We start from the raw sequence: 13857 nt of genomic DNA, 5'->3' as shown, positions 1-13857 counted from the left end.
ACAGTATTAATTATTCAAACAAAACTTCTGGGATAAAATTTATTTGGGGTAGAAGGAAAATAAACAACCACTTTGAAGACTATGCAAAAATATAAAAACTTAAAAGATTTGAAATATCTCATCAGCTGTCAAACCAATTTATTCTAAGTTGCTAGTTTAATTTTTTAAGATGTGAGTTGGTAAACTCCAATGTGCTTAAACATATGTCTTTGGGTAAGACTATTTGAGGATCTCTGTGTGTCTGAAAAATTTAACAAAATCTGGTTGCTAACTTAGCATATGGCCTCTACTAGAGAGACATCTCTTAATTTAGATTAGTGTAAATAGTGAATGCGTTCCCAATTTCTTTAGCAATGGAGAGGTGCCAGGACCCAATTCTAAACCGATTGGTTCTCCTTAGGCAGTTGTCTACCATGCACATAGCTCTTTTAAAACACTTAGCAAATCATATTTAATTATGCATATTGCTTGTTTTATTTTTTATCATGAGCTATCTGAGAGAATATAGATTTTTGCTAAAGGTTTATTGAATCAATTAATTTAGTTTATAGCTGAGTATGTCTCTAAAATATCCAATTTTATTCCACAGGATGTTAAGACAAGCTTTTGTTCAGAGGATATAAAAATAAAGGAGTCTGGTGTATGGCAATTGGGATGATGACACTTAAGAATCTTTCTTTAGGGTAGAATAGCCTTATCAATTCTGCTTCCATGGAAAAGATATAAGGGCCTTTCTTCTATAAAAGAAGTGACTTGGTTTTAGACTTGGCACCTTTTAACAATTAAAGAGTATAGTCACAATGGCTGCCATAGTAACGGCTAGTGTATCAGACACTAAGCTGAGTACTTGACTATCCTCACAGCTCTGTGAAGATTTTAATGATCACAGATGCCAAGTAGATACCTTAAAGCAGTGGGGCTAGTAGGCTGCTGAATTGGATGGTTAATTCGATCCTTACTAAAATATAGTAACTTGCCCATGAACTTTTTGAAATCCAACCCAATTAGATAGAGTTGGCATCACAAAAAGTTTCATAAACCCTTTTAGATTATTCTTCCTTTGAAAGCAGTTAAGTTTCTAACTCTATTTAGAGTGCAACTGCGCACTCTATCTTTAGACATTTTTTAGAACTTAGTCCTATTTCGAGAGAGTAGTAGGTTAGACTGATTTAATAAACCTGACGAAAAATTGTTTGCAATTCCATCAGAGATGCTCCCTTTGCTGGGGGAACACCGATTACAGTTTATTGACATCTATCCCCATGAGGACTTGGACTTACAAGGCTTGCTCATAATTCTTAGCTATTAATGATAATGTAGTATGGATCTCAAAACTATTTTATTTTAAACGTCAGATTTAATAGTTCCCTTTAAAAAAAAATTTAAAAACGGGGCCACAAAGTTGTCTGTCCCAAGCAAAATATCACTATTTTTAATGAACATATTTCTGATAACATATATTAACTAAGACTCTGGAAATGGAATTCAAAGCATGTCCCAATTATGCCTCACTTGACTATAGTCCAATTTGGTAGACAAATATATGTTTTTAATAAAAATATTTTATCGGAGAATATCTGAGAGAACTTCACTCAAAATGAATAAATATAAAGAAACATCAATACAATTCTGCTGGCTAAGTTGTGAAAAAGCAATCGATGATCATATTTCCTGTTAATAGAGATTTAATATATTTAATTTTAGTATTTTTTTTACTATAGAGAAAGAAACTACTTTTAATGGCTGCTAAAAAGAGTAGATCAAGATGCACTTTGATAAATTCTTGTCAATAAAAAAATCAATTCTACTAAATTTTAAAGCTATTTCAACTCAAAATAATGCCCTTCCAAATTTTAATGCAGGCTTAGTATTGTCCCATTTCAAAGTTTCAGCACATTAATGACCTAATACCCGTTATCTTCCTTAATTTTCCAATCATTCTGCATAGATTTATTTTTGTTCTTTGAGTAAATGTCAGCATTTTAAATAGCCCAAATGAAAGTTGTGTTTGCCTATAAGTTCCCACAGAGTAACCAGGATATTAGCCTTCAATGGTTTTATCTGAAAAAAAATTCTCTCATTAAATCAACACTGATTGTATGCTCAGATCTTTGAACAAATTTAATCAAAATATGGGGAAAAGAATTATTTATTTGTTAGTTAAAATATTTAAAGAGTTTAAACTACTTCTCTAGGACATTTTACTAAGGAGTATTAAAACCACATTTTTTTTTTTAAATATATTTTATTGATTTTATACAGAGAGGAAGGGAAAGAGATAGAGAGTTAGAAACATCGATGAGAGAGAAACATCGATCAGCTGCCTCCTGCACATCTCCTACTGGGGATATGCGCGCAACCCAGGTACATGCCCTTGACCGGAATCGAACCCGGGACCCTTCAGTCCACAGGCCGACGCTCTATCCACTGAGCCAAACCGGTTTCGGCAAAACCACATTTTTTTTAATGAGTCTTTAATTAAGTTCATTTACTTGCCAGTTTACCCTTTCAAGCCATCCTAAAGATTTTTACTGAGCACTTATCAAGTGCTCTTTCCTGAATATACAAAAATAAATACCATATTTTCCCAATTGAAATAGGAAAAATTTTCCAGTAAGGTGGAGCTACAATTGAAAAGTAATTATGATGCAATATAATTAAGTTATGTGCAAAGTGATAGGGTTCTCAGCCTGACAAATGTATCATATAAGTAGAGTAAAAGAGAAAAGGGCTAAGAACTAGATAAAGCATTTTGAAGAATGCAATCTGTTGTCTGTCTCAGATAGACAGGCTCACTGTGGATTTGTTTTAAAAGTATGCTATTGACAGAGAATAAAGTAGAATATAGAACAGCTTACATCCATGCAAATGATAAATGAAATCGTGTCAATGAAGAAGAGGGGAATAAACGTATGAAAGAAGCCCAACCTCAAAAATTATCAGGGAAATGAAATCTCAAGAGAGATGTACATCAGGATGTTAACATTTTTTTAGTGTGAAAATAAGACCTCTAATTCATTGCTATCCTAATATATAAAATGCCAGAGGCCATCACGACCAAAACAACCAGACAGATGCCGGAACAGCAGGCTGTGTGGGGCAACAAGGCTGGCAGGGGTTTAGTGAGGGATGACCAAATGACTGAACAGTAGGCTGCATGGGGCAACCAGGCTGGTGGGGGTGGGGGGTGGGGAAGTTGGAAGCAACCAGGCCAGCAGGGGGAGCAGTTTGGGGTGACAAGGCCAGCAGGGGGGGCAGTTAGGGGCAATTCGGCCAGCAGGCAGAATTGATTAGGGGTGATCAGGCTGGCAGCGGAGCAGTTAGGAACAATCAGGCAGGCAGGCAGGTGAGCAGTTAGGAGCCAGTGGTCTCGGATTGTGAGAGCGATGTCCGACTGCTGGTTTAAACCAGAAGTCTAACCCGGCAGTCATACATCCCCGAGTGGTCCCGGATTGGAGAGGGTGCAGGCTGGGCTGAGGGGACCCCACTCCTGTGCACAAATTTTGTGCACCGGACCTCTAGTGATGAGTATAAGATTATTCATTTCAAAGGACAATTTGAGAATATCTGATAAGGTGGCTCTCCATGATTACACTATTGTGCAGGTACTTTAATCTTAAAACTACAAATGTGTGTCTAAAGAAATGTGTACATTGCCCTAACTGGTTTGGCTCAGTGGATAGAGTGTTGGCCTGCAGACTGAAAGGTCCCAGGTTCGATTCCATTCAAGGGCATGTACCTTGATTGTGGGCACATCTCCAGTAGGGGGTGTGCAGGAGGCAGCTGGTCGATGTTTCTCTCTCATCGGTGTTTCTAACTCTCTATCCCTCTCCCTTCCTCTCTATAAAAAATCAATAAAATATATTTTTTTAAAAAGAAATGTGTACATGGATGATAGTTATTACAGTTTATAATAGTAAAAATTGGGGACACTTCAAAAATCCAGCAGCAGAAGAAAATATCCATTTTTGTGTGAAATATGCATACAATGGAATCTTATGTGTAAATGAGTGACTGAATATATAACTACATGGAAAAAGAAATAAGGTAGTAAGGAATTTTGAGTGGTGATGGATATGTTTATGGCCTAGATTGTGGAGTCAGTTTTATGGATGTATACTTATTTCCAAATTCATCAGTTGTGTACATTAAATATAGGTTTTTGTATGTCAATCATAATTTGACAAACCAGTTAAATAATAACAAAAAACAAAGTAAGTTCCAAAAGTGTACATTAAACTTACACAAAATTAGAAGAATTGCACAAAACAACCTCATAGTAGTTGTTACAGTTTGAAAATAGTTAAATGTCATTTGAGGCCAAGTCGAAGTAAGATGAATAAAGTAGCCAAGACTTTTTGTTATATAAATGATTACAAATGAGGCAAGATTTAAAAATTCTGTGTGTATGTTTCTTATAAACTGGTTCTGAAGCATTTTCTTAAGAATAGTTTTTATATACTTTGAGAAATGCCTATATCATTGTTATTTCTGTGGGTAGTTTCTCAAGGTAACTGCTTTGAAGGGAACAGGGCTCATCTAGATGTATAAGATGTCTAAGTTCTAGTTTGTATGTTTAAAAACTCAGCCTCCTTTCTTTCTTTTTTTTTTAATATACAATTTTTATTGATTTCAGAGGGGAAAGGAGACAGAGAGATAGAAACATTAATGATGACAGAGAATCGTTGATTGGATGCCTCTTGCACGCCCAACAATGGGGATCAAGCCCACAACCTGGGCATGTGCCCTGACTGGGAATTGAACCGTGACCTCCTGGTTCATGGGCCAATGCTCAACCACTGAGCCACTCTTGCTGGACTCAGCCTCCTTTCTTTATTCCAACATCTTATAATATATATTTTGATTCCACAAGAGAAAATATGTCAGAGGAGAGCTCATCAAATTATTTGAAGATTTATTTCTTGGAAATATTGAGATACACAGGGATTTTTTTGAAGAGACTTTTCTATGACAATTATATTTGACTAAAAGCCTCACATAAGAACTATTTCATTTACCATTAGGCACTAGATGAACCGGTCAAAACTGAAAACATCTCCAAGGACAACACATTAGACCCACCTCTGGAGGTAATGACTTCATATTACCCCTGCTTTTGAAGTGCAATCCCAAAACTCATTGCTAACTCAGTACCTGGTTTCAATTCTTCCAGTTTTGTTTCCCTGCACAGCTCAGGCAGCAAACTGAAGAGCTCTGTGCTACCATTGATAAGGTCTTACAGGATTCCTTGTCTATGGTAATGCCTTAGACTAGAATGTGCAATTCAAACATTTGCTTTGCTTCTCTTCATTTAACTCTACTTGAGTATGATGCATCATAGGCTTGTCCTTTTTATTTTCCAGCATTCTTCTGGTTCTCCTTCAAGTTCTCTACAGAAATTGTTGGGTTCTGACACTACCAAAGTATGTATGTGTTTAATATAATTTACTGAACCATGAGAGTTTCTATAGCAGTAATTTTTAAGCTTCAGGTCAAAGCCCAATAGTGAATTGGGAAGTTAATTTAATAGATAGCAATCAGCATTATTTTGTTAGTAAATAGCATTTTAAAAATAGAATAGTAAGAATGTAAAATAGCAGACTCTATTCTAAGTAGTGCCTGTATTATTGAAATTTATTTCAATTTGTTTACATATACAGGTATGTGTGTAAGGGTTGCAAAGTAAAATCTGTTTTTAACTATGTATAGGATAAGTTCAAACCAACACATTAGATTCTGTTATATGTTGGTATTTGCGGGAGCTAAATGGAAGTAACTGCATGTAGAATCTGTTGCCTAATCTCATCTCAAACCCTACCTTCAATACCTAAGTAATTCACAGCCACTTAGAATTATGGAAGTGGAAAATGAAGTAGGCTAAAGTAGCATTAGTCTAAGAGCTTTAACACAAGTATTTCTGGAATGTCTTTTCTTTTGAAATTTATTTCATTGTTCTTTGACTCAGAGGGAAAGAAGCATGGATATTTGAGATTCTTATGGCATTACTAAAGCATTAATTGTTGCATTTACATAATTAACTATTTCCTTCTTATAATTGTAGCCAATGTTATTTGTTGGAATAAAATGCTACATTTTTCCAAAATTTTTTGAATGCTTAATATGGACCTACTCATCCAAATTTTAAAATGGTTGTGTTTTTCCTTATGGATAATTGTTAGTTTTGTGTTTTTTTGTCAGCCTTATATTCTCTCTTGGAATTAGTATACTTTTTGCATGTTCTTTTTTAAAATTGGACACTGTATGTATAAAGTAGGTTTTAAATGTAGAAATTGCTTATAATTAGAAGAGTAATCCTAATTACCAATTGGAACATTATAGACAAATATGCTATATAATAAAAGGGTAATATGCAAATTAACTGAATGGCGGAACAGCCAGTCACTATGACACACACTGACCACCAAGGGGCAGATGCTCAATGCAGGAGCTGCCCCCTGGTTGTCAGAACACTCCCACAGGGGGAATGCTGCTCAGCCACAAGCCGGGCTCATGGCTGGTAAGCGCAGTGGTGGTGGCGGGAGCCTCTCCTGCCTCTGTGGCAGCGCTAAGGATGTCTGACTGTGGCTTAGGCCCCCTCTCCACGGGGAGCAGGCCTAAGCCGTTAGTCGGACATCCCCTGAGGGCTCCCAGACTGCTAAAGTGCGCAGGCTGGGCTGAGGGGACCCCTCCCTCCCAAGTGCATGAATGTTGTGCACCAGGCCTCTAGTCCATTAATAATGACATAGAAACTTAGTAACCATTAAAAATTCTATTTTAGCAGAGAGAACCTACAAATGAATAATTGTAGTTTATGTTTTTATTAAATGTTTAGTTGTATATTTTGTCTTTTTATCTAAAAGTATAAAACTTTCTTTGCTTTGCCAAAGAAATAATATGTAAATTTTAAAATATATTTTAATTAACTATAATGGGAATATGATTTAAATAGTAATATGTGAATAAACACCTTAACTACTGATTTATTTAACAAATATTTAATGCTTATAGTGTTTAAAAACATTATTCTACATCACTGTTATTAAGGCAATTATTTCATTCAACAAATATTTATTAAGCACCTACTATGGGCCTGGCCCTGTGAGACATTAGGGAGATAATGGTGAACAAGGCAGAGTAACCTAGAGAGGTATACTTTGGATATAGTAATCAGAAAGTAGAATTCAAGCTGACACCAAAGATGGAAAAAAGCCAACCAAGAAAGATCAGGGAGAATAATTTTCAGGCAGAGGAGCAGGCATATGCAAATTTCCTGAGCCAGTAAAGCACTTACTGTGTGAAGATGAAGACAAGTGTGATTGCAGCCTAGTGAGCCAGGGGTTAACCACGTAAAATGAGATTTAGAAGGTGGGCTAGGGACAGTGACGATACCTGTATGCCATGGCATGAAGTTTGGGTTACAAGAAAAATGGGAAGACATAAAACTATGGGGGATGTAATATGAAACCACTGAAAAAGATCACAATGGGTGCTGTGAGGAGGCAACTGAGATCAGAGAGGCAGTCAATGAAGTTGTCCTGGGTAGGGTCGGTTCATTGCCAGAGAGCAGTACGTGGGTATGAGAGAGATTTCAGACTTGCTGCAGGTTTGGATTGAGTGTGAAGGAGAGAAGAACCATGGGTGAGCACCAGGTCTCTTCCTTGAGCATAGATGACCGTGAAGGAGGCACTGTGTGGTGGAGGAAAGAGAGTTGATGTTTGTTTTTGAGGTGGCTTTGAGGTATGTTGCAAGAGGGACTTACACTTATGTATCTGGTGGTAGTAGGAGAGATTTGGGGATGACTAGAACATGGATGTTGTGAGCTCCCTGTACAGAAATCCAAGGAACAAAACATTGCAGGTACAATTAAGAAGGTGGAGCAGGAACCTGCAAAGGAGAAGAACAAACCCACTGTATAAAAAAATCAGAGCAGTATGGTATCATGAAGCTACAAGAAGAGAGTATTGAAGAGAATGTAATTGCTGTGATTGCTGCCAGAGGGAAAGAAAGCTAAGCCTAGAGAAGTATTTATTAAATCTGACATTTTTTGAAACTATATTGCTGTTTCTTATGTGTTGGTGCTCATTCTCATTTTTTAAAATAACTTTTACTAGCATTTATAATTCTTTTTAACCCAATATTCCATTTTTAGTCTCCTATTAAATAGTGATCTTATATATGTAATTTTAAATTCATGTTTTAATTTTTTATTCCTTTATTTATATATTACTTTAAAACTTTATTTTTATCTTTCTATGAACTCTTTAGTTTTATTTTCTTTAGGACAACATTTCTGGATATCACTTTTGTATTCAATCTGAGTTTCTTTTTATCTGAGACCTTAAGCCATTTATAATTACTACTAATACTAATTTCTGCTATCTCACTTTACATTTTCTACTTAAAATATTTTCTTTTTTTGCCTTTCCTGCTTTCCTTTGGATATTTTGACATATACTGGTTTGAAACCTTTTGAAAATTTTACTTTATATTTTTGTTAGTTTTTTAGTTACACATAAATTATTAAGGACAATAATTATGTTTATTTTTCTATCATTTTAAAGCTTACATATATTTTCCCCCCAATTAGGTAAGTATTAAAATCAGGTTACATACTTACAAAATTTGTTAATATATTTTGGACTTATATTTGAACTATTATGCTGATGTTTTTATTAATCTCTTCTTTATTTAGATACTTATTTTTTATTTAGATCCTCATTCCTTACAAATTTATAGCTTAATCGTGGATTTACTTTTTTCTTCCTGGAATTTTGCTGAAAATTGTATTCAAGAGGTCTGATTGTGTTGATTCTATAACCTCTGTCTCTGAAAAAGCCCCCTCCCTCCTATTCATTTAAATTATAGTTTTTCTGGACATAAAAGTGTAGATCCTCTTTCTTCAATACTTTTTACCCCAGGCTCTTTTACTTCAGTAACATTCTTGTGAAGTATTTTGTCAGTATAATATTCACTCCTCTTCTATAGAGTGATCATTTACAGAGTGGTACTGTAATCTTTTAGTATTTTATCTTTATCTATAATGTGACTGATTTTTCCTATAATGTGTCTAGGTGTGCATTTTTTTCTTTTATGTATCTGGATTGGTATTCTCTTTGACCTTTTACTTGGAGTCTTTAATTTTTTCTTCCTCTTACATTCAGGATAATGTTTAGCCTTTTTTTTTTTTCTCCAAATGTTTCTTTCCTGCTGGGGCTTTTATAATACTGATATTGTCACTTTTGCTTCGGTATTCCATATCTTTTAATCTTTAAATATTTATTCTATTTATTATTTCTCTAATTCCTTCGAGAGGATTCCTAGATCTGATATTCCAGTTCAAAAATTTGTTCATTGTCTATTTTATACTTCAATGCCTATGTAAAATTCTTTTTTGTAGCATATATTGTTATTTTATTTCAAGTCAGGTTTATTGAGGTATAATTTACTTACTTTAAAACTTATCCTTTCAGTGTATATGACTTCTGACAAAGGATACAGTTATGTGACCACCTCCTACATCTAAGATACAAGAAACTTCCATCATACGAGAATGTTCCCTTTTGCTCCTTTGTGGTATCTCTCTTTCTCTCTCTCTACAACTCAAGTGCTGAGTAACCACTGATCTTTTCTCTGTCTCTATACTTTTGCCTTTTCAAATGTCATATAAACAGAATTATACAGTATATAGTCTCTTGAGTTTGACTTTTTATACTTGGTAGAAGCAGCTGAGTCGATTCATTCATATTTTTGCATGCATCAATCGTTCATTTATTTCTTTTGCTGAGTAGCTTTCCATTTTGTGGTTGTACTATATATTTACTATTTGCCAATTATGGACAGTTGGGTTATTTCTAATTTGGGAGTGTTACTGATAGAGCTGCTAACAACATTTGCAAATCAGACTTTGTATTTTCATACACTTTCATTTCTCTTGTGTAAAGATCTACAGGTAAAATGGCTGGACCACTGTTTTTCTTTTACAGTATTTTCATTTTTCAGATGTCCTGTAGATTTTCCATGGAAACTCAAATATCTCTGGGTATATCAGCTAGCTTGGCTATATGTATGCCTGATGCCTGGGGTGGCAGGAACTAAAAGCTTAATTCCTAGCTTCCTCATTCTGTTTTATTATATTTACTGGAGGCCCAGTGCACGAAATTCTTGCATGGTGGGGGAGGGGGTAGGTCCCTCAGCCTGGCCTGCAGCAACACAAGCATTCTGTGCCCGGCCTGGCCAGAGGCCCACTGTGGCTGGGCGTGGAATGCTTGCCTCATTGCCGTGGTGATGAAGCAAGCATTCCACCAGGCCACTCATGCTACCCGCTCTCAGTGGCTGCCTCCCTCCCCCGCCCTTCTCCCCCTCCGGGACTGGGGGACTCCAGCAGGGCTGAGAGGACTGGGCACTGCCATCTTGTGGCTATGGACACCACCATCTTTGTGATGGAGTGATGGTTAATTTGCATATTACCCTTTTATTAGATAAGATTTATTTTGTGTGTGGGTGAGTAGGAGGTGCATGTGTCTCAGAATATAGAAATTCCATAATATCAGTAATTTTTCACTTGCCACTTCCTCCTTCCTCAGTGACACTCACCTTTGTCTCCTTGTACCTCTGCTTATGGAACTCCATACTCCTCTTTCCCAATTCCTGTCCCAGTTGCCATTACCCAGGAATGGATCAGGAAAGGGACTCATCAGAGGCTGGCCAGTTGTCCAACCTAAAGTGAGCTGTTTCCTTCTCTTCAGTCAGGCTGAAGGGCCACCTCCATGTTATCCCCATGCATTCTTCTTTGCACCATCCCTCAGGTTCACTCCCTTTCACTACCTCTTTGCTGTCTTTATCTCTTATGAATGTGTAAAACAAACACTTGGGCTGTGAAGGGGAGAAGGAAATTGGGTCAGTAGTGGGGTCCAGGAAGAATTTTCTGTCTGCCTTTTAAAGCTGAAAATGACAAGAGCAAGTTGGTATGCTAATATGTTGATTCAGTACAGTGGGAGGTACTGTTTATACAAAACAAAGGGAGATCTTGATGGATGAAAGACCTTGACAGGGGCAAGGAAACTAGAGCCTAATTCAAATTAGTATCCTTTGATAAGAATAAATCAGATTGTGACCCTCCTGTGCTTAAAACTAGCAGTGCCTACACATTTCCCTCAGAATATAAGCCAAAATCCTCACAAGACCCCAGGAGGGCCTCTGGGACCTGACCTTCCAACACACTTGCATGATCTGTTCTCCAATGTCCCCTTTACCCATTTTCTCTAGTCCTGCTTGCCTCCTTGTTGGACCTTGAAGATGCTGTGCTCCTACCTCAGCACATTTAGCTCTTTTTCAATCAACTATATCACATTTTATAGTTTCTGGTTCCCTGTAAAAATTCCCAAGCTTCACTTTTACCTCAAACAATATGGATAAGTCTGGTGGTTTTTTGGTCTGGTTCTAAGAAAACCAATTTCTAGATTCTTTATGGGTGTTTTTTAGTTTATTATTGCTGCTCATTCTCACATTGTCTTACCTCTTTATTTTTCTGAATCTGATTGTGTGTTGGATTTTCTACTTGAAAATGTATTCAAGTAGATATTATCTTCCTATGAGAGTCTTTGCTGTCAGACACAAGGAACTCTAGCAAAAGAGAATTACCTTAATTTAATCTAAGGTTTTGAGATGATTTTTTTTCCTAAACAATCAGTTTTAGATGCTTTGAGGTCAGGCTGAAGCCTATATGAGATCTGGATCACTCTTACTCCTGGGCCTCAATCTATTTTTGGCTCTGGGGACTCTGACTTTTATCTCGCTACACCTCTGATAATGTCAAATGTTTGGATCAGCTCTCAAGCAACTCAACAGTATTTGCAAACACCCGCAAGGCAAAAGCAGATCTCAAATGCCTAACTTCTCTTTTCAGATTCCCAACTTCTCCTGATTTTGCCCCCAAATTCTTCATTCTTAATAACTCACTGATTTTTTTAAAAAATATTTTCCAATATTTTGCTCAACTTTGTTATTACCTATTATGACAGGATTGTTCTGAGTTCCTTAGCCAACATTTTCAAAGGTGGAAATTAATATGAGGACTTTACACTTATTTATCTTGCTGGAATGCTTTATATCTAGATACCCACATAGCCAATTTTCTCACCTCCTTCAAATCTTTGCTCAAATGTCACCTTCTCCGGATTGATTATCCTATTTAAAATTGTAAGCCGTCAGTGCTCTTGACTTTCTTAACATTTCGGTGGTCATATACATGTGTGTGTGTTTGGCAAAAGCAAAGAAGGTTTCCTTTGGAAAAATTTGCTACCCTAGGCTTCAAATTATTTCTACGCTCCTTTTTTTATTGAGTTTGACACCTCCTAACATATGTTGTAATTTACTTATTTATAATTTTATTGTTTATTCTATCTCCTGCTGAAATGTAAGCTCCCAAGGGCAGGACATCTTTGTCTCTTCTATTCATGGATAAGTCTGAAGTGTGCAGAACAGTTCCTGGAATACAGTAGATACATAATGATATTTGTTGAATTGATAAATAAATTAAATAGCCAATTGCTCTCAGAAAGTGGGAAAATGAGCCTGCAAGAGAAAAATTCATGTTTACCAGGGAGTATTGAATGCCCAATTGAAATTGAATATCACTACTGATATCTATAATGACATCAATTAGCTGATTGAGAGAGTTTCCCAGTAAGATTTTGTTTCTCAGTTACAAGTTTAGAGAAAATGGATAATGAGGTCCATCCAGGTTGTGTGTGTGTGTGTGTGTGTGTGTGTGTGTGTGTGTGTGTGTGTGTGTGTTGGTGGAGGGATTCAAAGGAGAGAGAGAGGCAAGAGAGATTAAGGTATAAAATGACAATATATGTAAGCTCAGAGGTACTGAAGCTTGAATGGAGTTGGTAAGGGTTAATGATTTTGAAGTCTCAGTGAAGCTGAAGCTCAAGAAATGTCACATTAGGGATATTTGAGAAATGGAGATGGTGTCTAGGAGGTAGAGTTCTGAAAATAGAATGTCAGAAATTGAAATTTTAGAAGTTTCTCGTTTTATTTGTTAAGGCAAAGTATAGGAATGGTCCTAGAAATGAATGGTTGAAATGGAGTGGATGAGAATATCTTTGGAGCATGAAGAATTGAGAGTGCAGAGGTTTCTGCGTGAATTTGAAGTAACAAAATATCATGTAAGGAACTATTATGATTCATGAATAAACATCATCAATAAACTAGGGAAAATTAACCAGAAAGCTGATAGGTAACAGTAATGAAAAGAAGAATAAAATGATGTAGTTTAATGAAATGATTTTCAAAGGTACAAAGGATTTTATATAGAAAAGAGGGAGTAATGATTAGAAAGTCTTAATAAGAAAAAATAGGTGAACACTTATCCCAGAGGTTAAATATTTTAAGACTATTTTATTTATTACTTTAGCTTTATAATTTTTTTTTATTTTCATACAGACACCTACAGCTGTTCCGAGATCAGCTGGTCGAGAAACCAAATATGTAAGTCCCTTCATAATTATACATTCTGCTTTTTAAATGGGTGCTTATATAGGCTTTGGAGGCAACTCATTTATACAATCATTTAAATTGAATTGGTTGATTTTTTTCAATTGGTATGATTGACTCAGATGTGGAAAATCAGGTTATGTCAGGTAAATTCATTGAGTAAGTTCCTTCTTAAGGGAGGTCTATATTTTGTCTAAGTAAAGCAGAACTTCAACACCTGCTTTCTGTCTTTCTAATATCAAAGCTTACTGTAGATGGCATTCTCATTTCTATAATAGTTTATTGTGGTTATTATACAATAGACAACTCATATAATTGAAACATTGATTTGTTCATTTCCGGTAAGATTGCCAGTTT

The 13857-nt window shown here is 36.0% G+C and overlaps 1 protein-coding gene across 9 annotated transcripts in view; it reads left to right on the top strand.

Moving 5' to 3' along the window:
- The window catches only part of LOC118660411 (muscular LMNA interacting protein), a 239608-nt gene that overhangs the window by 142271 nt on the left and 83480 nt on the right, over positions 1-13857 (top strand). For all 9 annotated transcript variants that reach the window (XM_036317803.1, XM_036317801.1, XM_036317807.1 and 6 more), the window contains 4 exons: positions 5025-5090; positions 5174-5257; positions 5364-5423; positions 13450-13494. In XM_036317803.1, the coding sequence (XP_036173696.1) occupies positions 5025-5090; positions 5174-5257; positions 5364-5423; positions 13450-13494 (255 nt within the window). The remainder of the gene's footprint in view (positions 1-5024; positions 5091-5173; positions 5258-5363; positions 5424-13449; positions 13495-13857) is intronic.

The sequence above is a fragment of the Myotis myotis genome, unplaced genomic scaffold (genome assembly GCF_014108235.1).
Source record: "Myotis myotis isolate mMyoMyo1 unplaced genomic scaffold, mMyoMyo1.p scaffold_m19_p_7, whole genome shotgun sequence".
Classification (NCBI taxonomy): domain Eukaryota; kingdom Metazoa; phylum Chordata; class Mammalia; order Chiroptera; family Vespertilionidae; genus Myotis; species Myotis myotis.
The sequence above is the reverse complement of the archived record's forward strand: the minus strand, read 5'-3'. Positions and strand labels throughout refer to the sequence as shown.